Source organism: Penicillium antarcticum (assembly GCF_028974205.1).
Source record: "Penicillium antarcticum strain IBT 31339 chromosome Unknown utg000002l_segment0_segment0, whole genome shotgun sequence".
NCBI classification, from domain to species: domain Eukaryota; kingdom Fungi; phylum Ascomycota; class Eurotiomycetes; order Eurotiales; family Aspergillaceae; genus Penicillium; species Penicillium antarcticum.
Genome location: NW_026695300.1, coordinates 1,039,788 through 1,065,683, shown reverse-complemented (window position 1 = coordinate 1,065,683; position 25,896 = coordinate 1,039,788). Strand labels below are relative to the sequence as shown.

General features: G+C 48.7%; 10 protein-coding genes across 10 annotated transcripts; 6 read left to right on the top strand and 4 right to left on the bottom strand.

Annotated features, from left to right (window-relative positions):
- Nucleotides 1-95: 95 nt before the first annotated feature.
- Nucleotides 96-1,605, bottom strand: N7508_001387 (mannose-1-phosphate guanylyltransferase; the record flags this gene model as incomplete). Its single annotated transcript, XM_058459453.1, has 4 exons — nucleotides 96-122; nucleotides 190-1,365; nucleotides 1,438-1,494; nucleotides 1,546-1,605. The coding sequence occupies 4 exons, from the start codon at nucleotides 1,603-1,605 to the stop codon at nucleotides 96-98; spliced, it is 1,320 nt and encodes a 439-aa protein (XP_058322985.1).
- A 1,777-nt stretch (nucleotides 1,606-3,382) lies between these two features.
- N7508_001386 (putative dynamin GTPase) lies at nucleotides 3,383-6,044 on the bottom strand (the record flags this gene model as incomplete). The annotated part of the gene is made up of 4 exons (XM_058459452.1): nucleotides 3,383-3,549; nucleotides 3,603-3,744; nucleotides 3,828-5,929; nucleotides 5,990-6,044. The coding sequence occupies 4 exons, from the start codon at nucleotides 6,042-6,044 to the stop codon at nucleotides 3,383-3,385; spliced, it is 2,466 nt and encodes an 821-aa protein (XP_058322984.1).
- A 1,318-nt stretch (nucleotides 6,045-7,362) lies between these two features.
- On the top strand, nucleotides 7,363-9,305 carry N7508_001385 (lysine--tRNA ligase KRS1; the record flags this gene model as incomplete). Its single annotated transcript, XM_058459451.1, has 3 exons — nucleotides 7,363-7,584; nucleotides 7,651-9,235; nucleotides 9,295-9,305. 3 exons carry the CDS (start codon nucleotides 7,363-7,365, stop codon nucleotides 9,303-9,305), a joined length of 1,818 nt encoding a protein of 605 aa, XP_058322983.1.
- A 1,200-nt stretch (nucleotides 9,306-10,505) lies between these two features.
- On the top strand, nucleotides 10,506-11,840 carry N7508_001384 (uncharacterized protein; the record flags this gene model as incomplete). Its single annotated transcript, XM_058459450.1, has 4 exons — nucleotides 10,506-10,748; nucleotides 10,799-10,831; nucleotides 10,887-10,965; nucleotides 11,035-11,840. The coding sequence occupies 4 exons, from the start codon at nucleotides 10,506-10,508 to the stop codon at nucleotides 11,838-11,840; spliced, it is 1,161 nt and encodes a 386-aa protein (XP_058322982.1).
- Nucleotides 11,841-12,151: 311 nt separating this feature from the next.
- Nucleotides 12,152-13,715, bottom strand: cox15 (cytochrome c oxidase assembly protein cox15; the record flags this gene model as incomplete). The annotated part of the gene is made up of 2 exons (XM_058459449.1): nucleotides 12,152-13,265; nucleotides 13,330-13,715. The coding sequence occupies 2 exons, from the start codon at nucleotides 13,713-13,715 to the stop codon at nucleotides 12,152-12,154; spliced, it is 1,500 nt and encodes a 499-aa protein (XP_058322981.1).
- Nucleotides 13,716-14,028: 313 nt separating this feature from the next.
- Nucleotides 14,029-15,540, top strand: N7508_001382 (uncharacterized protein; the record flags this gene model as incomplete). The annotated part of the gene is made up of 3 exons (XM_058459448.1): nucleotides 14,029-14,560; nucleotides 14,628-14,711; nucleotides 14,768-15,540. The coding sequence occupies 3 exons, from the start codon at nucleotides 14,029-14,031 to the stop codon at nucleotides 15,538-15,540; spliced, it is 1,389 nt and encodes a 462-aa protein (XP_058322980.1).
- An 809-nt stretch (nucleotides 15,541-16,349) lies between these two features.
- N7508_001381 (glycoside hydrolase family 95 protein) lies at nucleotides 16,350-18,748 on the bottom strand (the record flags this gene model as incomplete). Its single annotated transcript, XM_058459447.1, has 2 exons — nucleotides 16,350-18,010; nucleotides 18,064-18,748. 2 exons carry the CDS (start codon nucleotides 18,746-18,748, stop codon nucleotides 16,350-16,352), a joined length of 2,346 nt encoding a protein of 781 aa, XP_058322979.1.
- Nucleotides 18,749-19,440: 692 nt separating this feature from the next.
- N7508_001380 (Aldo/keto reductase) lies at nucleotides 19,441-20,520 on the top strand (the record flags this gene model as incomplete). Its single annotated transcript, XM_058459446.1, has 1 exon — nucleotides 19,441-20,520. The coding sequence occupies one exon, from the start codon at nucleotides 19,441-19,443 to the stop codon at nucleotides 20,518-20,520; it is 1,080 nt and encodes a 359-aa protein (XP_058322978.1).
- Nucleotides 20,521-21,624: 1,104 nt separating this feature from the next.
- On the top strand, nucleotides 21,625-23,241 carry N7508_001379 (fungal specific transcription factor domain-containing protein; the record flags this gene model as incomplete). Its single annotated transcript, XM_058459445.1, has 3 exons — nucleotides 21,625-21,931; nucleotides 21,989-23,037; nucleotides 23,101-23,241. The coding sequence occupies 3 exons, from the start codon at nucleotides 21,625-21,627 to the stop codon at nucleotides 23,239-23,241; spliced, it is 1,497 nt and encodes a 498-aa protein (XP_058322977.1).
- A 499-nt stretch (nucleotides 23,242-23,740) lies between these two features.
- Nucleotides 23,741-25,549, top strand: N7508_001378 (uncharacterized protein; the record flags this gene model as incomplete). Its single annotated transcript, XM_058459444.1, has 7 exons — nucleotides 23,741-23,875; nucleotides 23,939-24,039; nucleotides 24,094-24,311; nucleotides 24,366-24,710; nucleotides 24,803-25,033; nucleotides 25,096-25,301; nucleotides 25,385-25,549. Coding segments are annotated over 7 exons (1,401 nt in total), but the record flags the coding sequence as incomplete, so codon positions are not given.
- Nucleotides 25,550-25,896: the final 347 nt, after the last annotated feature.

Sequence of the window (25,896 nt, the reverse complement as noted above, 5' to 3'; positions counted from 1 at the left end):
AGACTAAAATCTTGTAGATCGTTACGCTCACGAAACAAATATCCATCCGAACAGTAGACAGATTGAGGTATTTTAAAGACCGAAACATTGCACGTTTACATAATGACCTCGTTGGCGACATCCTGTAAACAGTGTTAGTGACTGGGACAAACGACTCAAACGATTCAAACGGGGATGGGGAGTACTGACCCGCTTGAGTTCCTTGTAAGGCAAGCACACGCAGTTCTGAACGCGGACCTCGTCGCCGACACCACACTCCTTACCCAGAATGGTAATGCTCTGCACCTTGATGCCGTGCTTCACAATGCTGGTCGAGTGACTTCCAATGGGAATGGGTGTTCCCTCGACGCGAGCCCAGGCACCGACGCGGCTGCTCCAACCGATGATGGAGTGCATGACACAAGCGTCGTGACGGATCTCAGCGTCCTCGAGCACAACCGAATCCTTGATACGAGCACCGGCGCCGACAACGACACGAGGGCCAATCGAGACATTCGGTCCAAGCTTGGCGGTGGGGTCGACAGTAGCGGTGGGGTGAATGTACACAGGGGGCACGATGGTGGCAGAGGGGGCAGTCAACTCAGGAGACTCGGCCTGGAATGCCTTCTGAAGGTACAGGGCATTGGCGGGAACGGCAGAACCAGCGGTTTTGATCTGGCGCCAGAAGTCCTTGGTCTCATGGACGAAGAAGCGGTTGCTATCAGCCAAATCGGATAGAATGTCCTGCTCCAGACGAAGAACCTCGTTCTTCTCGGCATCCTCATCATCTCCCATGGCGACGAAGGAAGACTCCAGGTTATCGGAGGAGGGGTACGACAGCAGGCGGGGCCGGGTGGTGCGACGCTTGATGGCACTGCGAATGGCGGGGAAGATACACTCGGTGGCGAAGAGGTAAACACCGCAGTTGATCAGGTTGGAGATGTGCGACTCGGGCTTCTCGACATAGTGGAGGACACGCTTGGTGTGGGAGTCGGAGACGATGCATCCGAAGTTGGTTGCGGCATCGTTGGACACGCGTGTACCCAGGATCACAGCCTCGGCATCCTTCTCATCGAACAGGCGCATCATCTCGCCCAGAGGGAACGAACAGCAGACATCGGCGTTCAACACAAGCAGGCGCTCGGGCTTGCCCTTGAGGATGGCATCACGGAAGTGGTACAGGCCACCTGCGGTGCCCAATGCGGTGTACTCGCGGAGATACGAGATGCGGAACTGGGGGAATTCCTTCGACGCATCCTTGATGAAGTCGCGGAACACGGTCTCGTCATAATATCCAACCAGAAGAACCTCGCGCACATCGGGGACCTTGGCCACCGCCTTCAGGCAGTGGTGAATGATGGGGTGGCCGGCGACTTCGAAAAGGGGCTATGAGGAACGGGGGTCAGCTCCTTGCTTGGTGCACGTGAAGACGTGATCATGTAGCAGAAATGCACGTACCTTGGGCACATCAAGCGACAATGGGCGGAATCGAGTACCTCTCGAGGGACCTCCGACCTGTGGACAAGCTGTCAGCTATGGGACGGCGGCGATCATTCCGTTACTCACCAAGATCACGGCCTTGGTGGAGGCCTGGCTAGAATGCTCCCGCACAGGAACTTGAAGCATTGCGACAAAAGGGTATGAGTTATGGAGGAAGTTCAGGCACTCCAAAACAAAGTCAAGGAGGAAGATGCCAAGACGACGCTTTCGGTGGGGGACTCACCTGACATCAACGTTTTACTCCATTGGGTTTCTACACACTCTACAATACGGCCTACAACACGCTCCTAAATACGCTCTGCAACACGCTTTACAATACTCTCTACTCTATGCGGAGTTTTGCTTCGTGAATCCTCCGTACTCTTGTTATAGAGCTTCACACCTTCGTTGAACTCCATCACTTCTCGCTGTTCATCCTCCGACAGGCGGAACCAGTCTTAGTACTATTGACGGGCAGGCCGTTGTCACGCATGTGGCAGCGCAGGTTTGAGACTGTGGTGAAGCCATCCTGCAATCCATTAGCAGGAGCCTCCAAACATCACTACAATGCTCGTAGTTCGAACGTATGGGTAGGTTGTACTCACTCTAGGAAGATTCCTCGCTTTGCTCCTGAAATTACATCATGGCAGGGGCTGCAACGGCAGCCGTGGGTACGGAAATAGAAGACGGAGAGATTCAAAAGTGGAAAGTTGGTATTTATATCAGTATTATGTTGAGAAATGAGTATTCCACATATTCCAATAGTTGTTTCAATCAGTATTTCAGCTTCTGCAGTGTAGATCGGACTCTTAGCTCCGAATGCTGTTTACATACCCTTCCTCTGAAAGGGTAAGCCTAATAGAACACTTCATCTATTTATCCGTCATTGGACTAAAGACAAGGAGAGGCATCTTCAGGTCCACGAAGCTCCCTCTTTACGTTACAGCGCATATCACATCTACACTAGAAGGAGTTCATGAGTGTTTGACCGGAAGATTCTGATTCATGTGTGGTTCAAGGTACAACTGTTTTAGCCATTCCCTGGATCCTGGTGAATGATTATCCCCGTGTTAATTGGGTCGAAAAAATAGCAGCAAATGGAGGTATTGGGCGTATATCCAGTTTGCCATTGGCAATAAAGGGCGTTTCAGTGTCAAGATCTCCTTGCTGGAACTTGTGATAACTCTTGGATTATATATTCCCCTCTCACTAAAATACCGGTTTATGTACAACATTTTCAATTATTCTATCCTCATCCTCTTCTATATTCCCAACAATGGGGGACTCGACTAGTATTGCACCTCTTGTCAGAGACAATTCCGTGAGTAAAACTAGCTGCCATGTAAACTGTGAACCTTGAACAGGACAATAATAACGTCTATAAATACTTCAATACAATCATCAAAAGTGATCACCGACGACACGCTTGACACGGAAATGATGCATCACTAGGGTTGGTACACTCACGGAGCTATCCCTGACCAGTCGAGTCCACGATTGCTGGGAATATAGAAGATGAGACCAGAAAGACCGAAGGAGTTGGTATTCGTATCAGTACCGTGGTGAGAAGTTTATAGCTTAAGAGGTACTGCAAGACATGTCTCAAAACGTATCCCAATGCGATGCGTATTTCAACCAGACTTTCAACCGAATTTATATAGCTCTCAGTCTTCGACTATGGTATGATCACCCCATCTACTGCCATTAAAGCAGGTACACTTATGATAAGAAGAATCTGTTTTGGAAACATACTCATAACACAATATTGGGTATTTCATTCTTGAATAACATTCACCAGTTGTATGCCACTTATCAACTAGATCTTTAGAGTCCGTGAATAAGCAACGACGAACAAATCCTAAATGGACAGACGCGTAAAAATCACAGTTCCCATATCCTGCAATAGGAAACGACTCGTCATTGATTAAAATTCATTATCCAGCTTTGAGCCCACCATTTCAATACCCCCATTTCTGAGGCTTGAGATCCATTTTTGCGCTTTGGCAAATTTCTCTCGCTCTTTGTACAGAAAAGCACGACGATTCTGGCGCTCTGCGTCTTCAGCCATCAGTTCAAGACAACGTTCGCGTCCTAAATGAATGATTAGCGAGATCTCAACTTCCAGTTCTGGATGTAACTCTTACCGTTGTCCCCAAAGATCTGGAGCTCGTCCCGAATGCTGTTGACTAGGTCTCCACGACACTTTCTTATCAACTTGGTATGAGCAGACTGACACAACACATCCAGAAAACGAGAACGAGCGATCTCATAATAAGCAAGTGAGCTCTGCATGAAATAATTAGCCAACGGTCAGAAACAAGTGTCCGAAGAACTGCCAAGACAAGGGCCTGGGTGATGTTGTAACGTACGGCCATCATCTCGATTTCCTGACCATATTGATCCACACCTAGATCCTCCTGAGTAATCTTCTTCTTCCTGTCGGCAATCAGTTTCTCATCCGTCATATCGTAGCCTCGGACTTTCAACCAGGCGTTTGAACGGGCGTTGAAACGTCGTGCCTTGAGTGTCTCGAACGCTTGCTTCATGAGCACTTGGTGCTGCGTCTGGGCCATTGTAAATGGCTGTCCATGCTCGCTGCGCCAATAGTCCTGGACATATTTGAGGTGCTGGTCTCGAAGATTAAACAAATAACTCTCTAAGATTCTATTCAACTCCTTGTACAACCCGGTTTGGTGGTATTCTGTGAATTCCTCCTGTAGAGCGGTAAGAAGGGTCTCCTGCACCAGACTGTGCAAGGCATTGATAAAAGTGTCGGTCAATTGTCCCCAGTGCTCAATGCTCTTCTTGTTGAGGTTGTCAATTGCCCGGGGGTCAAGCTGGTTCGGGACTCCCACAGTATTTGACCGGATCTTGATCTCTGATAGCGCCTCCAATGTGAAACGATGAGTAGCTCCTTCACGGTCATCGAAGAGCTTGGTGTTGAATGTGGCCTTTTTGGCAGAGGCTGAGACCGACTTGGACTGAGGTTTATCTTCCACCTTCACGTCCACAGACAGCTTGCGTTTCTTTGACGAAAATCTGACCATCTGGATCTCGCAGTCTGAATCTTCCGCAAGGTCCTCGTTATCTGTTGATGCATTCATGTCAAGAACGGGACGCGTTCTCAACAAGGCCAACTGAAAGTCCATGACAACACGATTCCAATCCTCTTGCAAAGGCTTTTTGGTTGTTGGGCTCACGCTGGAGTTGCCATCAAATACCCCCTGAACTATGTGCTCGAAGTCGGATGTTTTGCCCCACAGGATTCTCTGGACATCTTCGGTTGGGGGGTTTGGTAGGCTGCTCAGTTCCGTGTTGATAGCATCAACCTTTTCGTCAATCTGAACAATGATCGAGGGCAAACATCCGAGAATTTGTTTTCGAAGCAGATCAGACAGTGAGCTCTGAAGCTTTGCAGTGCCGAATAAGCTTGCATACGCTGCCAGCTCTGCATTCCAAGGTGGTTCTGCGAAAAACATCTCTTCCTCCATTCTTGCCTGGACGTGGCTGACGAACGGATCGGGGTTGTTTTTTATGACAAAGTATCCATGCCCCAACGTAAACTTCTTCCGGTCTAGAATCTCAATCCACTGATCAAACGACTCGGCATTGGACATGCGGTCCGGCTTGGTCAAAACTCCCAGGGTTCTCTCCTTGGCGCCTTGGATGTCGCGGATAATACGGGCAGTACTGGAGTTTGTTGCATCATCCGTCATGGGCATCGTGAGAATCACAATGCAATTCTTTTGCGACACGTAGTTTTTGACCAGATTCTCGACGAGCCGAACAAGGTACTTCTCGCCGTCATGCTCCGTTTGGCTGATGACACCGGGGAGATCATAGAATGAAAGATTAGGCAATCCAGGACCGGAAATATCCAGGCGCACCGCGTTTGGTGAGAATTTGACTAGAGCTGTCTTCTGTGTAGCTGTGGCCCGGTTGTTGCCCGGGACAAGCTCCTGGGAGTTCATCTGTGGGTTCAGCACAGCAAGCTGTGCTAACCAGATCGCTTCTCTAACCTCGCTCTTGTTGACTAGCGTCTTGAAGTGCTCGTCTTCGTTGCTCCCCGATTCAATCCAAGGTCCCAGTGGCTTTGCTTTGGTGGGAAGCTGTGTACCCCGGCCGCAGTTGTCTGGCAGATACGTGTATCTGCGTGCGATGTGGATCACGCATTGCCAAGGGTGATCACTGTCAGAGAGGTTTATCTCCATGGGGCAACGAGTACAAGTTCCCGTGTCCCGAGGAACTTTTATTTCAGAAATTCCCTCGATGAGGGAGCTCTTTCCCGTGCTTTGATCTCCGACCACACAAATCTTGGGGAGAACAATTCTGCTGTCCTCGATCCCTAGATGACGGAGATCCTGGATCTTCTGTACCAGGCTTTTCATCTCCATAGCGTAGTAATGAAAAGGGCCTTTCTCGGCGGATTGGCTCGATTGAGTGGGAGCATTGGCGCGGAGTGACATATTGGCTAGGAAGAGAAAGTAAATTAGTAAAGGATATCTGCATTATTTGCGGAGACCAGGCTCACAAAAGAAGGGGTCCATCTCGTCTTTCGGGACTGGGGGTTGCTTGGTTGAAGCCATAAGAAGATCGTGAACCTGAGCAGAGAGAGGTTGTAAGTAAAAAGAACAGACTCCAAGAGACCAGACAGAGGGGCCCCAAGAGCTTAGCGGGGCATTTGACGAAGCTGAAAGACGTACCGAGATTTTATTGAGAGAGAAAGGAGGTTGTGCAGCTCACAGACTCGACTGAGCAAGACCTGAGTGAGGCTCAACGAATGAGGAGGATGGGGATGAGGAATGAAGCTGGAGAGAGAAGAAAGAGTAAAGAGGAGGAATGAGGATGGAGGATGAGAAAAGAAAGCTGATGGGTAGTTGCGAAAGGGAGAGAAACAAAACAGGAGAGCCAGAGTGATTTCTCAAATAAGAGCAGTTGGAGTTCAGTTGGAAAGGGGAAGATGGTAAACAGCACAACCTCTAGTGTGACATATCCAGCTCTGATCAATTTCCTACTCTACGCATGTGACAAGGTTTTGGCAACCTCAGTTGCACATCGAAAGTCTTTGCGATTCTTGGGCATACGATGTAGATATCAAATCGAAGGCCTGGCCATGGCATGAGGATGGGTCATGTGAGACCGGTAGTGAAAGATTAATGCATCAGTATAGCAGGTGTCAGATATACAGGTGTATATGGGTTTATGAGTACTGGATCCTTTTTCGAAACGAGTGTATTTTCTTCTATATTGATTTGGTCCTGCTTTGGCGACTCTTTTTCACCTCTTCTTCAACACCTCTTTGCCTATTCTAGAGTACCTGAGGCTAGTCATCTAGATCATACAAACATGAGGAGTGTGAAAGGATCTTTGTCCGTTTAATTAAGAGGCTCATCAACATAATATGTTTGGCCTGGGTCGTCGCTCAGTATTTCGAGACATGTTCACAATATGAATTGGGGATTCACTTCTAAAAATTTCTCGACTTGTCTGTGGACGACTGTTAAAACTGACTACTATACTTTCTATAATTTTGCAGTCATATAATGTAAAACGTAGTGGACAAAAATGGAGTTATGTCTAGACATGAGGTTGTATAGATCGAAAGTAGCCGAAAATGGCATGGCGGGGTAAAACCCCACTGACGTGCCCTAAACCCTAACTTCCCAATTGAGTTCCTATGAATTGATGAATAGGGAAGAAAAGGAGCATGATTAAGAATAATAAGGGGCAACCAATTGACATGGATTCCTACAGGATTAAAGCATTAATGCAGTGAGTCAATGTAGATGAGTCAAGAAAGATTTACTACTTAGGCCCAATCAGGCGGCATGCCGATCCCGCCCAAAAATTCAAGTGTCCCTCCTTCATCCCACCATCCACTTTTGTTTCCTCAACACAGACATTATGGCGGACTCCAACCCTGTTAAGGAGGCTGAGGCCTCCATGGCCAACCTTCTCCTCGACGAAGTCACCGGCGAGAAGGTCTCCAAGACCGAATTGAAGAGACGCCAGAAGAAGCGCGACAATGACGCCAAGAAGAAGGAGAAGGAGGCCGCCGCTCCTCCCAAGGCTAAGGCCGAGAAGAAGACCTCCGCTGAGGATGAGGAGGCCAACCTGACTCCTAATGTGAGTGACTCTGGTACTATGCGCGCATGGCGGGGTGATTGGAGCTAATCGATATGTCATTTGTAGCAATACTTCGAGATTCGGAGCAAGAAGATCAACAAGCTGCGCGAGACCAAGCAGCCCGATCCCTACCCTCACAAGTTCCAGGTCGACACCGACCTCCGCCAGTTCCTCAAGGATTATGAGGGTCTCCAGAAGGGCGAGCAGAAGACCGATGTTTCCGTTCGCATCGCCGGCCGTATCTTCACCAAGCGTACCTCCGGTAACAAGCTGAACTTCTACGATATCCGCGCCGAGGGTGTCAAGGTCCAGGTCATGTGCCAGGCCCAGAATGCCACTGGCAAGCCGTTCGAGGAGCAGCACGAGCTCCTCCGCCGTGGTGATATCGTCGGTATTGTCGGTTTCCCCGGTCGCACTTCTCCTAAGAACCGTGACGATGGTGAGCTTTCCATCTTCGCTACTGAGGTCATCCTTCTGGCTCCTTGCCTGCACGCCATTCCCTCCGAGCACTACGGATTCCAGGATAAGGAACAGCGTTTCCGCCAGCGCTACCTTGATTTGATCATGAACGACCGCTCCCGTGACATCTTCCGCACTCGCGCCAAGATTGTCAGCTACGTTCGCCAATACTTCGATAGCCGTGACTTCACCGAGGTGGAGACTCCTATGATGAACGCGATTGCCGGTGGTGCCACCGCCAAGCCCTTCATCACTCACCACAACGACCTTGACATGAACTTGTTCATGCGTGTCGCTCCTGAGCTCTACCTCAAGATGCTGATTGTCGGTGGTCTCGAACGTGTCTACGAGCTCGGCCGTCAATTCCGTAACGAGGGTATCGATCTCACTCACAACCCCGAATTCACCACCTGTGAATTCTACTGGGCTTACGCCGATGTCTACGACGTTATGAACCTGACTGAGGACCTGATTTCCGGTCTGGTCAAGAAGATTACTGGTGGATACGAAACCACCTTCCACACCCAGTCTGGCGAGACCTACAACGTTAACTGGAAGGCACCCTGGAGGCGAGTGGAGATGATCCCTGCCCTCGAGGAGGCCTGTGGAGAGAAGTTCCCTCCCGGTGACCAGCTCCACACCCAGGAGACCAACGAGTTCCTTAAGCGCATGCTGAAGAAGATGAAGGTCGACTGCTCTCCTCCTCAGACTAACGCCCGTATGCTCGACAAGCTGGTCGGCGAGTTCATTGAGGAGACTTGTGTCAACCCCACTTTCATCACCGGTCACCCTCAGATGATGTCCCCTCTTGCCAAGTACCACCGCCAGAACGTCGGTCTTTGCGAACGTTTCGAGGCCTTCGTCTGTAAGAAGGAGATTGTCAACGCCTACACCGAGTTGAACGATCCCTTCGACCAGCGCATGCGTTTCGAGGAGCAGGCCAACCAGAAGGACCAGGGTGACGACGAGGCCCAGATGATCGACGAGACCTTCTGCCAGTCTCTTGAGTACGGTCTTCCTCCTACCGGTGGTTGGGGTATGGGTATTGACCGTCTGGTCATGTTCCTTACCGACAACTACAGTATCAAGGAGGTCCTTGCCTTCCCCATGATGAAGGATGACAAGTCCGCTGCCACTGAAAAGACTGCCGCCGAGGTTGCCGGCATTGAGCCCATGCCCGAGGAAGGGATTCGTATGTTGTTAATATCCTGTAACTTCCATGAGCCCGTATCACTAACGATGAATCTACAGCCCACAAATGAATAAAATGATGTCTCCGAGAATTGGATGTTGACATTTTGAATGCGTGATGGGTCTAGGGTTTTGCATGCAGCAGCTGTTATATGAGAAATGCCTGAGATAAAATAGTCAAAAATATCCAAGCCATGTTCAACTTTTTCAAAACTGCCTTTTTGTAGATTGAAGTAATGAGAAAAGCAGCTCGATTTCCTGAGCCTCATGAAAACATAACTTCATGGCACTCTGCTGAACATCAACTGTTGCTATCGTTCACACAAAGTGCCTATCATGGTTTGCAGTATCTCTCTCGCTATTCCTATTTTTCTTTCTTTTCCACGAATAAGCATTCTTCGGTCATTAAACATATTTCCTCAATTACTCTTGTACGCTTGATCGAGGTACATGTATTCCAAAAGCACAGACCATCCATCACTTGGCCCGCAGTTAGCCCTAACTGAAATTGTACTAACCCCCAGGTATCTATTTCCTTGATGCCATCCTGCAGTTTTCCAAATTCATAACATGTTGAAAGCTTCATGTCAATAGGTTCGAGAATAGCAAGTGACTGATGACATATATGATCTACCTTGCTCGCCGGCGAAGTAATCTCACTTCATCCTGACAGCGAATTTTCATTATTGGTGCTTGAAAGAACCGACGCCTCAGATGAATGTATTGAAATGTCGCTCACATATGTGAGAGACTGAGTCATGATAGGAATATCAACAATGATTGACATGTATTCATTGCAAACGGTACAATCGATATCGAGTACCATTTGTTTGCCTTTGGTAAAAAGGAAATCCCCGTTCGAATACAATATACCATCCCAAACTCTGATTGTTTGACCTTGAGACTGTGTATAAATAAAGCCTTCTCAGTTGGAATCTTCTTTCCATCCTCCATCCTCCCCCCCTCCTCCTTCTTCTCTCCTCCTCTTCTCTCTGCACCTCCTTCACTCATCTTCGAAGACAAGAATCTCTCAGACTCTTTTTTTTTCTCTTCTCATCGTAAGGGGCAAAGGATAAACTACCTTGAATGCTCTTTCTTGTCTCGAGAAAAGCCAAGGGACGTGACTTCATTCTTTGTTTATGTGGAATCTTCGGCCGCAGTTTCTGAAAATATCTCATCATCTGGCAGCTGATATCTCGGTATTTCTACGCTGCCACAACATACAGCTCACCCTTACAATCAACTGACACTGACCATTGAAGTGACTCAAAATGTCAGGGGAGCAAGACCTGACACATCGAGTGCCTGGCTTCGAAGAACTTGACGTATCGTTACATCGTCACTGGGCAGAACATAGACGTCACTTCGTGACGGATGAAGATGCCTCAGAGCACGCGAATGGTATTCAGAATCTGCGCTTCTCCTACAATAGCGCGCTTGATAATCTTCCACCTGCGAATCGCTATCCCATTTACCCGGTTCGAGGTCATGACACCTCTGATCCAAGCCTCAATGTTAGTGCACTTTCTTCATTTCATCTGGATAATATGCTGACTCTGACTAGATCTTCCATGGACAGGGATTTACTTCACAAGGCGTGCGTACAAAGCAACCATCACATCAGAACATTATATTGACTATCGATACAATAGGTCTTTGCTGAACATGATGTTATTCCTCTGGCTGGTTGTCAACTCCCCAACCGACTAGAAAATGGTCATGCAAACGATGGTATGCATACACCAAAAGAAACAATAACCCACCCAAAAAAAACAACTTACTAACATGGCTGACTTGTAGTATCACCGTCTGCGATTAGCATTCACCCGCCTCCAGACACAGCTCCTGTTCAAGAGACAGCTCAGCGACAAAGTGCTACACCACCGACCGGTCAACATCACCGCACAATCACAAGGAAGATCATAGTCAGCTTCTCTGATGTTGCCGCCCACACAGCCAAATGTGATGATGGGAATGAAAGGAACAGGGATGGTATGTCTCGTTGTAACCTGTGCGGCTGGCAGATATGCCGCGCCTGCATCAACCAGCGCGCTGGCGACAGGAGCCACTCCTCATTCGGGAGTGAACATATCGAGGAGGACTCTCGAAGGCGGCAGGCAAGCTCCGTTACCCGCCAAGGAACCTTGGGAACTGGAAGTAGACCTGAAGGCCAAAGAAGTGTTGGCGCTCGCGCTGCCGAAAGGTGTCCATCTGCACGCGGAGCCGGATCTGGCGGTCATACAAGTGCTGAAGATCGTGCCGCTGGGGCTCTGGTGAGGCTTGGATCCGGCCATTCTGCTGGTCCGATTCCCTCGCCTCCCGATGGAGAACGAGCTGAAGTATGTCCTGGGAATATCGAGTCGACTAGTGAGACAAGGAATCTACCATTGCGTGGACGCAGACGCACATGCAATGAGACGGAATGGAGCGATTCAGAGATCACATTGTCATCGGCCACTAACAGAAATTCGGGTTCGGATTCGGCTGTAGGCACTTCTGATGAGCCAGAAGTGCCTATCGGGGACAATGGACTACCTGTGGACTATCGTATTGCTCGGAGGAACCCGACGCGTCGTGCCCGTCCTGCCACGCGAATGGCGGAGTGAGACTGTTGTGAGGCAACTAAGGCTTGAAATGGGCCTCATTGCAGATAGACCCTGACAGAGGACGTGAAACTTGGCAATTAGTGATCATCACAGTTGACCAGGACTTGGGTTTATGTTTCCGATATGAAGGAATTGATATCATGTTCAATAGATGTTTTTACAATAAAGAAACAGTGGTGCTAGTTATACAAAAGACTCGTGTGATGTTGCGAGTCAGCAGATGAATGGAGATTGTAAGTGTCTCCAAGAAGGGTAACTTCAATGTACCCAGTCTTGGTCACCATATTCATACAGTTGAGCGAGTCAGGTATTTAAACCTTTCTCGCAGTGAAAGAAGGAGCATTGGTTGTCTTCTTCTTGGCCATCTCGGCTGCCATCTTCACCAACTTGGCGGTGCGAGACGGGTGCCAGACACGGCTACCCAGCACAATAACCCAGGTGAGGAGGAACAAACTGCCAGCCTGGTGGGCGGACGCAAGAGGAGTGGGGACGAGGTAGAGGAGAGTGGAGATACCAAGGCCAACCTGGCAACAGGCAAAGGCGAACACACCGTGGACACCCTTTCTGGCGGCAGCAGGCAGGTGACGCTTCATGGAGGGAGCGATACGGGTGTAAGCCAACAAGGCCACAATGGAGGTAAAGGTGGTCATGGCGAGCATGCGGTGGTCAAGCTGAACAAGAGAGGGGTTCTCAAGCATGTTGCGCCACCAGAGATCGGAGCGGTCCTCGTGCCGGGAGTAGCGAGCGTCGAACAGCTCCTCCTTTGGCGGAGCAAATCCATTGCCCATATATGGGAACTCGTTGTAGATAAGCCCGGCATCCAGGCCAGCGACGAGACCACCAGAGATAACAGTAGTGAAGACCAAGAGAGCAATACCGGCAACGGAGCGGCGGAAAAAGGCCAGTTTCCCAGAACGCAGAGCAGCCAGCTCGTCAATACCAGCGGTGGCATCAGCCATCAAGCGGTGAGAGCGCAGGATAGCAAGACCGTTCCACAGCATAGCAACGTAGCAAGTGAAAGCAGCGCCCAAGTGAGCAGTCAGACGGTACTGACTCACTCGGGGGTGACTGCCCGGAGCAAATAGATCATCCTTCAAACCAGACTTGACCATCCACCAACCCAAGAAGCCCTGGAAGCCAATGAGACCAGCAATACCAAACAGACGCCACGCCATGGGCGTGGAGACCTTCTTGCGTGCGACGAAGTATACAGCCGGGATGACAAAGGACATTCCAACGAATCGTCCCCAGAGTCGGTGAATCCATTCCATATAGTAGATCGATTTGAATTCGGAGAGGGTCATGTTCGGGTTCAACAGTTGGAATTCAGGGGATGCACGGTATTTTGCGAACTCAGATTCCCAATGTTCCGCGTTCATAGGAGGGAGGGAGCCGGTCACAGGTCGCCATTCGGTGATACTCAATCTATACCAAAAGTTGTCCGTCAGCATCGGAAGCTCACATCACATCCCATAACATGTATACGCACCCTGATTCGGTTAACCGTGTCAACCCACCGAAAACCACGATTCCGAAAACACTGGCCGCGCTGCCGAGAAGCCAGTAGGCGACGGCCTTATCGCTGATCTTGGGGAAGCTGCGTTTGGCGCCTTCGGCTCCCCCTTGGATAACCTGTGCTGCGGCCTGCGCCGCGGCAGATCTCTGAATGCTAGAGGTGAAGAATTGGCGGTTCTTGTTGTTCAACAGGGTTGATTGGGTCTTGGTGGGCTGGCGAGAAGGCATGGCGCCGAAACGACGGATCGACTTGGCCGCAACACCCTGGTTGCGGAGGCATTGTCGACAGGTAAACACATCTTTCGCCAGATGTGGGGCAAGTCTCCGCCATAGCGGCAGAGTAGTCCCTAGAGAAGCCATGGCTGTTGAAAGAGAGAGGAGTGGAAGAAGAAAGTTGTCGCGGTCTCGAAAATCATATGATATCGCGGAATGCGCATCGGCCAATCAGCGACAAAGCATTTGTCTCAACAACCTTGATGTAGTCTGCAGCTCAATTGACCATTGAGCCCTGGCGGATAAGTGATCAGACGATTCTCAGTTTTCCGGTCCCTAATTGAGCGTGATATCGCCCATTAGGCCCAGAGGCAATGTTGGTGCCTGAGGCGACGATCTCCGGGGCTTTTGTGATCGCCGCTCCAACTCTCAGCGCCTTGATTGCTTCACACGCGCCAACATGTCTTATGAGCTGGAATCAAAGAAGCGCAAGTTCCATCGGATCTTGGACTCAATATCCAAACCTCAGCAACCCGAGCCTACCCCAACACCACCTCCTGCACAGCCCATGACAGCTCGAGAGCGTGTCGCAGCGAACCTATCGATCAAGAAAGTCCGCCTGAGCAGCGGCGATCGCTCCGAGCTCGCATCAGTGCGCAGTTCGACCCAGAGAATTTCCAGACCCTCGAACCGAGCGTCATCCGCGTCCTTAGATACAACTGCCTCCTCGAATAAGCGCCCAACCTTTGTTCCCTGGGATCGCGAACGGTTCTTGGAGCGGTTAGAGACATTCCGCCGTGTGGATAGATGGACTTCAAAACCAGCCCCGATCAACGAGGTACAATGGGCGAAACATGGCTGGATATGCGCCGATTCAAAGCGCGTCACTTGCGTCTCTGAATGCGGTGGTGCGGTCATCATCAAACTTCCTGATGAGATCGACGAACTCGATGGATTTGACAGCGAGAAGGTGCAAGAGCGAAACGAAGTTCGTGAGTATTCCACACAGTTTCGTGGGGTGAATGACGTTGGACTCAGCGCTAACTGTCATTCTTACAGGTGCGACGCTCGTGGACCAATACGCAAAGATGCTAGTTGAAAGCCATGGCGAAAGTTGCCCATGGCGGCAAAAGAGCTGCGATGGTAAGTCTACCTATTTATGAGGCAAGCATTTCCTCAATGGACTAACATTGCGCCAGCTACTATTCAGCATCTTCCGTTGACCAATACCGACGCTGCCTTGTCAGGGCTACATGACCGCTACATGAACATCTTGAAGATGGGAGATAAACTACCAGCTGATGATGTCATTCACGCTCTTGAGGAGCCCAATCTTGATGCTATTGCAAAATTACTGCCCGATGAATGGTTCAAAGATGCAGCACAGCCGGCTGAGCCTGTATCTACCCCCACGACTGAGAGTCAGACGCCAAGCAGTGGAAACCAAGAATCCTCGGCGATTAAAACAGCCGCCGATACACCTCGTTCAGTCAATCGAGCAGCATTGGCACTGGCATTATTTGGGTGGGATATAGCCTCCGATGGAGCTGCTGGCCTAGTCGGCTGCGGTGCATGCTTTCGTCGGCTGGGACTCTGGATGTACAAACCAAAAGACAACGGAGAAGTCACAGTCTATACGTCCCTGGATGTGGCCAGCGAACACATGGATTACTGCCCATGGATCAACAAGGTTGCCCAAAGTGGTACTGGTCGACCCAACGAGAAAGTGGAGAGACTGCGCGCCGGCTGGGAGTTCGTGGCAGAAGCCGTCAAGGTGAAGAACCGACGACGCATGCGCTTCGCGAAATCTTCAGAGAGTCTCCGGCCTGCCACTCCTGCCGAGGACTATCCTCTTGAAGACGAGGATCCAGAAGCTAAAAAAAAGGCAGATAGTGAGTGGTGGACGAAGATACAACGAGTGAGGCAGATCTTGAAAAGCAGGACTCCAAAGCCCAAACCCGCTGCATCTTGATAACATTTGCCAGGGTGCAGTTTGTCATGATCCGGCGCTTAACATGCATATATCATACCTGTTTTTCATATCAAATTCTTCTAATGCGTGATATGAAACTTTGCCATATTTATTTAGCCTTTACTACCCTTATTTGTTCGCATGAGTCAAGCTAATATAAATTCTCGACCTGTCTTGGGCTTTGCTGGCAGAAACGTGTTATTGACTAAGACATGGCAGCAAGTGCCTTGAAGTATACAAGGTGTTTCAACCTGAGTCTAGCCATGTTATTAGGAGATTTCCCTTTCGAATATCTCAAACCCTCCTCGAGCTCTTCTGGAGAGTGCAAGAAGAAATCTCCTCTCCCAATGAGTAGGCAGTGTTAGCTCGAGGGCCAGAGTAAAATGCACTTGTATCTCCTCTTCCGCCATGTCATGGCCCTATAAAGAAAAGGTTAGAACTTATAGTCGAATTCGGAAACAAGCTCTCCTGGAACACACGTGCTGTATCTCTGGCCTCTACCCAGCTCTTGATTTGCCGCCCCGCATTTCTCATGTTTGAGATTTCAACATTCAGTAATCATTGCAGAATACTATCGAATGCTCGAAGGGGAGGAGTTCCTTCTTAGGAAGTAGAATTGTGGATATATGACCTTTGCGAGAGATAATATCTCATATGATAGTGATGAACTTTCTGTTTTGAACCAAGCCAGGGAAAACAACAGGTCTGCAGAATTCTCTCGTGTGTATTCTACACATTTCTCTGAGGAATGACAAAAGCTGAAATTGAATCACGGGTAATGATTGGCCGTGCTGAATTTCAATTCGCTCTTAAGTCATTGTAATGCTATATTTCCATCCAGCCTTCGTGTTTATGGGCCCACTATACTCCTTACCATCAACCAGGAAGTTCCTATCATCCTCCACCTTCACCGAAAGTGAGCCTTCAAGCGTGGAAAGTATGTTTGCGCTCGTAATTTTGTGTTCCTTCCAGCTCATGTCGACGACAAAGCCCCCTCGTGCTCTCAGGCCAGCGACACTGCCGTTCGGGATCAGGCTCTTTGGCAAGGAAGGACCGATATGAACAAACCCGGCGTGGCTCTGAAGTAGCAACTCCGCGATGGCTCCGGGGAACCCTAAATTCGCGTCTATCTGGAATATGGAGGTCTGTCCAAAGAGATTATCAAACACCGAATTCTCTAGAAGTTTTCCTGCTCGGTATAACGCATTATCCCCATCGAACAGTCTCGCATAGAGTGCAATAACCCAGGCTGCAGACCATCCCGTTTGGCCGCTTCCGTTATCCATGCGACGCTTGAGAGATACAGCGGCGGCGTTGAAAATGGTCTCGTTGATCCCTGGGTGAATTTGACCTCCAGGGAAGAGCCCTACCAGGTGTGAGAGATGTCGATGGCCAAGCTCTGTCTCATCGAATTCTTCCGACCATTCCAGAATTTGACCAAGAGACCCAATGACGGGGCCTTCGATCTTGGATAAGTATGTTTCAGCTTTGGCAACTCCATTGGTTTCCTTTCTTGCGCTCTTGAGCTCAAGATATCCCGTGAAAAGCTCATGAAGAAGCTGACGGTCCATTGCCGGTGCGACATCAAGGCCAGATTGCCCGTTTGCAATGGCTTTCCCCGATGGAATATAGTACTGGTTTTCAGGCGACATACCATAGGGTGTAACGTAGTAACCGGACCTCTCTTGTAAAAAGTCATAGTAGAACTCAATCGCAGCTTCCACTATTGGGAGCACTTTTTCAGCAAATGCCGTGCTCCTGCCAAATCTATAATGCTCAAACAGATGAAGCGACAGCCAGGCTGGACTCATTGGCCATGCAGCATAGTACGTTTGCTGATCCAAGGGGGCGCAATCACCCCAGATATCGGTGTTGTGATGGCAGACCCAACCAGACATATTGTACATCTGTCTGGCCACTTCTTCTCCTCTGTTTTGCATACGTGAAATGTGGTCGAAGAGAGGTAAGGCGGTTTCTGGCAAATTTGTGGTCTCTGAGGCCCAGTAGTTCATCTCCAAGTTAATATCAAGAGTAAATTTCGAGTCCCATTCTGGCGCAAAGTCTTCATTCCAAATCCCTTGGAGATTGGCGGGAAGTGATCCGTCCCGAGATGAGCTGATCAACATATAACGGCCATAGTTGAACATCAGGGTGATGAGCTCCGGGTCAGTGGTGAAATCTGAACCGGCTCTCCAACTCTCCAGTCGTTGGTCCGTTGCAAGGGCTCCAGCTGCACCGGAGTCTCCAAGATCAAGGGATGTTCTGTGGGCTAGGCTTTGGTAATCTTGGATTGCCTTTCTGGAGATTTCATTCCATCCGAGAGAGACAGCACTGTCAAGCTTTTTCTGCAGCGCGGCCGTGCGTGTATCGTCGGAAGTGTATCGCCAGCTGCTCTCGCCGTCCACATATATATAGGCCACATCGGCATCTTTGACTATCAGACTATCTTCGCCGTTTGCGGTCACAGTTCCTAGGAGAGATTATTAGTAACCCATAAGTGGCAAGGATTTGGGAATGGCGTACCTCCTTCTGTCACCACTCTGGCCTCCGAGATGAAACTGATAGTATCATCTACGGATCCAGTTCCCCTCAGAATCACCGACTCATTCGATTTCACAGATATGGAAGTGACGTTTTGTGTTCGTGTCAAAGACAAGTTGAAGTTGATAGAACCAGAAGTTGAAGCCGAAAATCGAAAGGCCAAGATGTCGTCAGGGAAAGAGGCGATAGCTTCGCGAGTATATTTCGTGTTACCAAACATGTAGCTGACAGCTGCAACTCCAGTCTGAAGATCAAGGCTTCTGTTGTAGGACGTAGCCCCATCATGACCAAAATCGAGAGCCAACGAGCACATGGGCTGATAAACGCTCTCCCTCAGCGGTGTTGACATGCCAGAAACCCAAGCACTATTTGCTTGGGTAATGTTACCATCAAGCATATAATCGTTGACCACTGGAGCGGTTGCTACAGCATTCGCGTTGATTCGGCTAGTAAAGCCTCCGCTCCAGATTGAGTCTTCGTTCAAGCTGATGGTCTCGGTGCCAATTTTCCCATAAATCATTGCCCCCAGGCGGCCATTACCTATGGGCAAGGCAGTGGTAAAGTCGACCGCGGAGGAAGAGTACCATAAGGTTCCTGAGGCGCCAGAAATGGCTGCGACTCCTTTGAGGAAACAGGTAAATGAAACAACCCAGAGATCCACTTTCATAGTTGGAAAAATGCGCAGTAATAATGATATATTTGGGCTTTTACTCATTCTACCTTACACCATAGTGCATTTATAGATACTGAGATGCGGAATCCGGAGAAATGTGTCAATCTACTTCGGCAGGAGTTTGAGTGCTCCCGATTCGTGCCATTGAAGTCTCCGGTCTATGGCTCGGTAGGTTGCAAGACCATTATGGCCAAGCAAGTTGCCACGGTTGCTACTCCGCAGTCTTCACCCCATAATCTCACACGGCCCAAATGGGCGAATGCAGGGAGCCAATGATACTGGATGATTTCAAGATCCTGTGAAAGCCTAATTAATAACCTTAAGCAGTCTCGGAGATGGCGCGGGGGGTGTTTTCCCCTTTGCGACATGCGGGGGATTAAAGAATTACCCTATTTGCTGAAAAGTCCCGCTGAGGTACCTTCCTAACCATTATTACCCGGAATTCTCCCCTGGTGTTCTTTCCAACAGACTAATGATGCAGTCCTACAGCCAATGGGGTAAATGATCCGGGTATATCCATTGCTCTACATCTTGGAGTAAGTGGGACGAAGGGTATAGTCATCATTATCGTGCTTCATAAGTGATACTATCTCCTATTGCTGCACTTTATATTGATCCATTTCTTGAGGCAAAGAAGGCCAGAACACGAGCACGGTACTATTCCACAACAATCAACCTAGGCGAACATGGATTCGGTACTTGAGACTCATGCTCTGAGATTGCCTTCGCTCATTTTGGGAGGCGCTGGATTCAGCTATCAATTGCATCCAGATCCAAAAAGTATCCCAGTCTCCAAAATCATTCGTCGGGCTTTTGATGCTGGTATGACGGCCATAGACACATCGCCGTACTATGAGCCATCCGAGAAACTTCTGGGTTCTGCACTTGCGAGCGTCGACGTAACCAGCAAATACTCGCGAAGTGACTACATTCTGATGACCAAAGTGGGCAGAGTGTCCGCGAATGAATTCAACTATTCACCGGAATGGATCCGAGCGTCGGTTTCAAGGTCCCTAGATCGACTGGGTACAGCATATCTAGACGTGGTGTTTTGTCATGATGTGGAATTCGTTTCGCCGGAGGACGCCATCGAAGCGGTTGGGACTTTGTTTGAATTATCCGACCGAGGCATTATCAAACATGTTGGAATATCAGGCTACTGCATCGATCGTCTCATTCACGTTGCGAAGGGGGTATTGGAAAAATACCAACGACCTTTAGACATCGTGCAGAATTGGAGCCAGTTGAATCTTCTAAATAGCCGTTTGGAAAAATACGGCATTCCGGAGCTACGCAAGGCCGGTGTGTCCGTTATTTGCAGTTCTAGTCCTCTAGCCTCGGGGCTCTTGCGGTCCGGCAATGTGCCTTGTGGAAAGCTGGGCGACTGGCATCCGGCGCCTGATGGTCTGCGCAAGGCCGTGCGACAAGTTTCGACCTGGGTGGAGGCCCAAGGATCAACACTAGCAGCTCTGGCGCTGCGGTTTTCCTTGAGCAAGGCAGCGCGAGCATCTCAAGACGGAATCTCTGTTCACACCATCATCGGAATATGTTCTATTCGTGATGTTGAAGAGAACTTGCTAGTGATAGAGGGCATGATGCAACCGAGCGACATAAAGCATCACTCGATTGCTGGTGTGCTGGACGCAGACTCTTTCAGTCGTGAGAGAGAAAATGTCGATCTTGAACTCTACCAAAAGATTCAAGAGACTTTAGGAGAGTGGGCAGAGTATGATTTTCAAACAGGAAAGAGAGTATCGCGCATCTAGTGGCTTTGTCTCATCGATAGATTCATTTGTTTCCCTGGCGCCTTCACAATAGATGAATACTACGATAAATAGCGCATACTTCCAACAACCTACCAGTACCAGGGGAAGTATGTAACTTAATCTCAAACCATGTGGTATTTCCCCGCATTAACTCAATGCCAAGTCCAACGCTAACAACTCGGCCATTAAGGGGGGAGGCATCCTTTTCACCAGTCACTGCATCTCTCAAATACAGTGTACCCCCCCCCCAGGGTTCCTTTCGCTTTGTTTGTTGTGTGTTCAAAGGCGTGTAGGTATTAAAATGGACCGTCACAGGAAGATGTAGTTTTCTTTCTGTCACGGACTCACCAGCTGAAATACATAGCCTACGATGCATCTCGGAGCCTCCAGCGGAGAAAATGGCTTAGCACGCACAAGGATCTCGCGCGCTTGCGATAACTGTAGCAACCTGCATATTCGATGCAATGGCCATTTGACATGGTATGTTTCCTTGGTCTCTTTTATACTTATTCTCCAAGGGCGAAACAGTAAGATTGACGGGATTTGCAGTGATCGTTGTTTTAGTGAGTAGTGATTTGCACTTTGCTTTTATCTCATTTTGATAAAGATACATGGCTTACCCCTTTACGTCTTCTAGTGTCTGGGCTGGTGTGTAAATACAGCCGGCAAATCAAAAAGCGTGGCCGCAGGAGCAATACATCCAAGCCAAGGCAATCCCAGGTTTCTCTTGTGGTCGCTTCTCCTCTGCCATCATCCCAAAGTGAATCAGCACCTGGGGAGCCCATTTCATATCGGGAGCATGGGGTCAGTACGCGGTCAATCTCGCCCTCAGCCTTGCAGCCAGATCTCGTCAGTGCATCTAGTCAATCTAGCTTTGATCGACCTGAGACCCAGCCTGTAGGGCTAGAGTCGGTCATTAATGGTGAGCCAAATGCTTCCTTTGCCGCTGGTCTCCATAATTCTATTCATTCGACGCATCACTTGCCTCAGCTGGGGTTATACTCCCTCTCACCTAACGTTTCGACGCGGTCGGACCAGCCAACAAACCCACCTTTATGTCGCTATCCATGTCTTGAACCCCTTCTTCCATCTTTAAATGGATTCATGTCCGCGGAGGATGCCTGCCAGCTACTAGATATATTCTTCGCTGATCATCGCAACTCCGTCTCAAACATAACTTGCCCCTACATTCTCACTACTGTCTTACGAAAGAAATCCGTCTTGCATCCAAATCATCCCCGGAAAACATCGCTTGCCTTGCTCACAACTATCCTCTGGACCGTGGCACAAACAGCAGAGAGTGGTATCTACTATTTGCCGGGTTCACGGAAACGCATTGTTGACCATCTTTACTCCCTTACTCTGACGCATTTCCATCTAAGAGATATCGACAACTGGCATCGAGTACCTGGTATGTGCTTTTACACTATATTTACTTGATTAAAATATACTCATGCTATCTGACTAGGCGGATGGCAGCTAGACGAGGATGATATGTTCAACGTTGACCAGCAGCAATGCAACAAAGCCAGGACCACATACTCAAAGGGTCCTAATCCAACAGTGGATGATGTACTCACTCTCACTCTACGAACTCTGGTGATATCAGGTGGTGAATTCAAAGCTGATTGTATCAAATGGTGGAACAAAACCGTTTCGCTCGTAAGGCTTCTCGGTTATAACACCGAGGCGGGACTAAATACAACGCATGATCCATCTGCCGACACATTCGAAACACAGGAAGAACGCCGTAGGGCGTTCTGGCTGGTCTACATCTTAGATCGGCATCTGGCTTTGTCATATAATCGGCCGCTTTGCATTCTTGATGCCGAATGTCGCGTCTTGACTCCTCTCCCCGAAGAGCTATGGCAAAGCCTGGATACAACCAGCATTCCCCACCGCAGCTTTGGGCCTCCAACAACTATTTCAGGCTCCGGGATCTTCGAGTACTTCCTTCCCCTTACGGCATTGCTTGGCGACATCATCGAGCTTCGATTAATACACCATCACCCTCGTCTCACCATGTGCAGCGAGTTGGCGACTTTTGAAGTCAAACATTCACTTGAAGAATGTGAAGAAAGTCTCAAAAGCTTCGCGGATAGTCAAGTGTCCACAGTTCATACTTTCCAGGCAACTACATCGCAAGTACGAGCGAGTCTAGTGGTTGCCTACTCCTCTTATATCCTCAAAGTGCTTTATGTTCTTCTTTATGGAAAGTGGGATGCTGTGACTATGCTGGAAGACACAGGCGAATGGATTAGCACAAATAACTTCTCTGAATGTGCTTCGAACTCCATTGCCGCCTCGCAATCGCTAACAGAAATTTTAAGGGTTGATCCAGAACTATCCTTCATGCCCTACCTCTTCGGCATATACTTGTTCCATGGCAGTTTCATATTGCTACTATTTGCTGAACGAATGCCTCAGATTGGGCCGAATGAATCCGTGGAGCAGGCTTGTGAAGTGATTATCCGAGCCCATGAGGTCTCCATAGTCACGTTGAGCACTGAATTTCAGGTTAGAAGCGAACAAAGGTGGCAATGCCCTGTGTGCTGGCAAGTAATTTTAACATCTTCTTAGAAAACGTTTCGTAAAGCCTTCCGATCGGTTTTATACGGTGTTCGAAACTTTGAAGTAACTGAGCCGGACTTTCCGGTGATCAGAAAGGAGGTGTTGGCAATGTATCGGTGGACTATGGGACACAAGGGTCTTTGCCTTTAATTACTCTTGACTCCGCATATTATCAATCGAACATTAAGTTACAGCTATAGTTCTGGTACCCAAGGTTCATAATTTCCCACCAATCGGAAGTTTACCCTAGCTCTTTTATCCATTAGTTGATAGCGCGCGACCAATGGGGTAATTTATCACATTGTCGCTTCCTTTTGCTTAGCGGGATCTAATTCTCGAGTCTTGGCCGACTGATGCTGTCACATTGGCTTGCTTCGCCTCGTAGCTCAAAGCATAAAATTTACTTTGTGTGAAAGCGTTCGTTCTGTTCCGGGGATTGTCTTTCAATTTGCATCTAATAATCTGGGGAAGTGAATACGGATTATCATTGGTCCTCATGCAGGCTGCGGACATATGTATATATAGTCTTTGTTGCCTCACTCAGTGCCCATGTTTCCCACTTTCATGGATTTTGATTTTCCTCTACTGGTGAACATATACTGACTGTCATCCTTTCAATTGTTTATTGCCATTGCTCTCTTTGCTCAGCATGGACTTTCGAAAATTCTTCAAGAACCGCTCCGGGCTTCGAGTGGACAACAGAGCAAGAACGTCCGCATCCAAGCTAAGCCTCCGAGAAAGTTTATGGCCCTTGATGTTGGTGACAATCTTGTTTTTCCTATGGGTAAGTACACACTATCCGAGAATTTATTCGAAGTATCGCTCGTATCTCACGCCCAATTCTCAGGGTTTTGCTTACGGATTGCTTGATACCCTCAACAAGCACTTCCAGACTACACTCGGGATTACTCGCACCAGATCAGCTGGGCTTCAAGCTGCTTATTTTGGGTTTGTTCCCAAAATTTCTTAGATAATAAACAGAACAATTCTGATATGTCCCAGGGCGTATCCATTAGCATCATTAGGTTACGCAAACTGGATGCTACGCCATTATGGATACAAGGCCGTCTTTATCTTTGGCCTGGTACTATATGGTATCGGTGCGTTTTGTATGTGGCCAGCTGGCTTGAACCAATCTTTTGGGGGTTTCTGCGGAGCGACCTTCGTCATTGGCAGCGGATTGGGGAGCTTGGAGAGTGCGGCAAACCCATATCTTACTGGTAAGTTGGCATTATCTGGCAATGTTTTGATCAACCTTCTCATGCCTACTCTAGTTTGTGGTCCTCCCAAGCACGCTGAAATGCGCATCAATATAGCGCAGGCCTTCAACGCCATTGGAACAGTCGTCGGTCCTGTCTTGGGCTCATATGTATTTTTTGTTTCGACTTCAGATAACGTCCAAGCGCTCCAGCGCGTTCAGTGGGTCTATCTTGCTATTGGGATCTTCGTCATGTGTCTTGCTGTTGTCTTTTTTTTCTCCAATATCCCGGAGATCACAGACGAAGACATGGAGTTTCAAGTTTCCCAGACGCACGATGAAGATGAGGTGGTACCATTTTGGAAAAATTTCAATCTTTTCCATGCAGCTTTCTCCCAATTCTGTTATTGTGGCGCGCAAGGTATGGCTCCCCATGACCCAGTGATATAATTCAGCTACTTGGTCGCTTCGGGAAGCTGTTAAATCTGCTAGGTGCTAATGCTTTCTGCATAGTCGCTATCGCCGGATACTTTATCAACTATGTCACAGAAACATGGCCAGGTAAATCAAGTGCCACAGCTGCGAAGCTACTTTCCGGTGCGCAAGGCACATTCGCCGTGGGGAGATTTACCGGGGCTATCTTGATGAGCTTTGTGAGGCCCCGTTGGGTCTTCTTGGCGTATCTTAGTGGTGCATTTGCATTCGTGGCAGCTTCTATTACCCAGGTGGGAGAGGCTGGGGTGGGTATGTATAGTCGTGTTTCTTCCATTGCTTGAGCTACATTTCTCGTGCTAACAAGGAATTAGCAATGCTCTTCATGACTCTTTTCTTTGAGTCTGTATGCTTTCCTACGATTGTTGCTCTGGGAATCAAGAACCTTGGTAAAAGCTACAAGCGAGGATCTGGATTTATTGTTGCGGGAGTTGCTGGAGGTGCTGTCGTTCCTCCTATCCTTGGGCATGTCGCCGATTTGCGGAATAACACCGGCTTTGCTTTCATCGTCCCAGCAATGGTAAGTTCTCGCAAAGTTCCTGCCTTCCAATCACATTCGGAATAGGCCTTATGCTAACCAATTGTTTTTTTCTCTCATTTTAGTTCATGCTTTTGTCTTGGACCTATGCCGTGGCTGTGAACACAGTACCTTTTTATCGACGTATTGTCGACCGGGTTCTGACCGAACAGGATTTTCGCAGGAGCTCAGAGGATATAATTGAGAAAGATGATATTCAACTCAAGAATGAGGTGAAACATTTGGATCACGTGTAAGGGGGTTCTGTGGATTCAAACAGTCTCGTTTTTGCTGGATGCAGCGACAAATCTGATATTATAGGCCGCTACTGTTCGCTATCCATTCATCTCAACTAAGTTTTTATACCACAAAAAGAAGAATAAGATAAACCTAGTGTGAAGTCGGAAAAACGGTTGATAAATAATCCATTAGACCATAGTTATAGCAAGACCGTCAACTGACGCCGCAGCGTGTATAGCGTATACCCGACTCAGCTTGCACCGCAGAGTAGCTGGGGTGATCTGAGCTACTAGTTGATCTCCCTGAGACGGTCTGCGCTCGACTCTTTAAACTTCGGGTTCGAGGAGGGTGTTCTCAA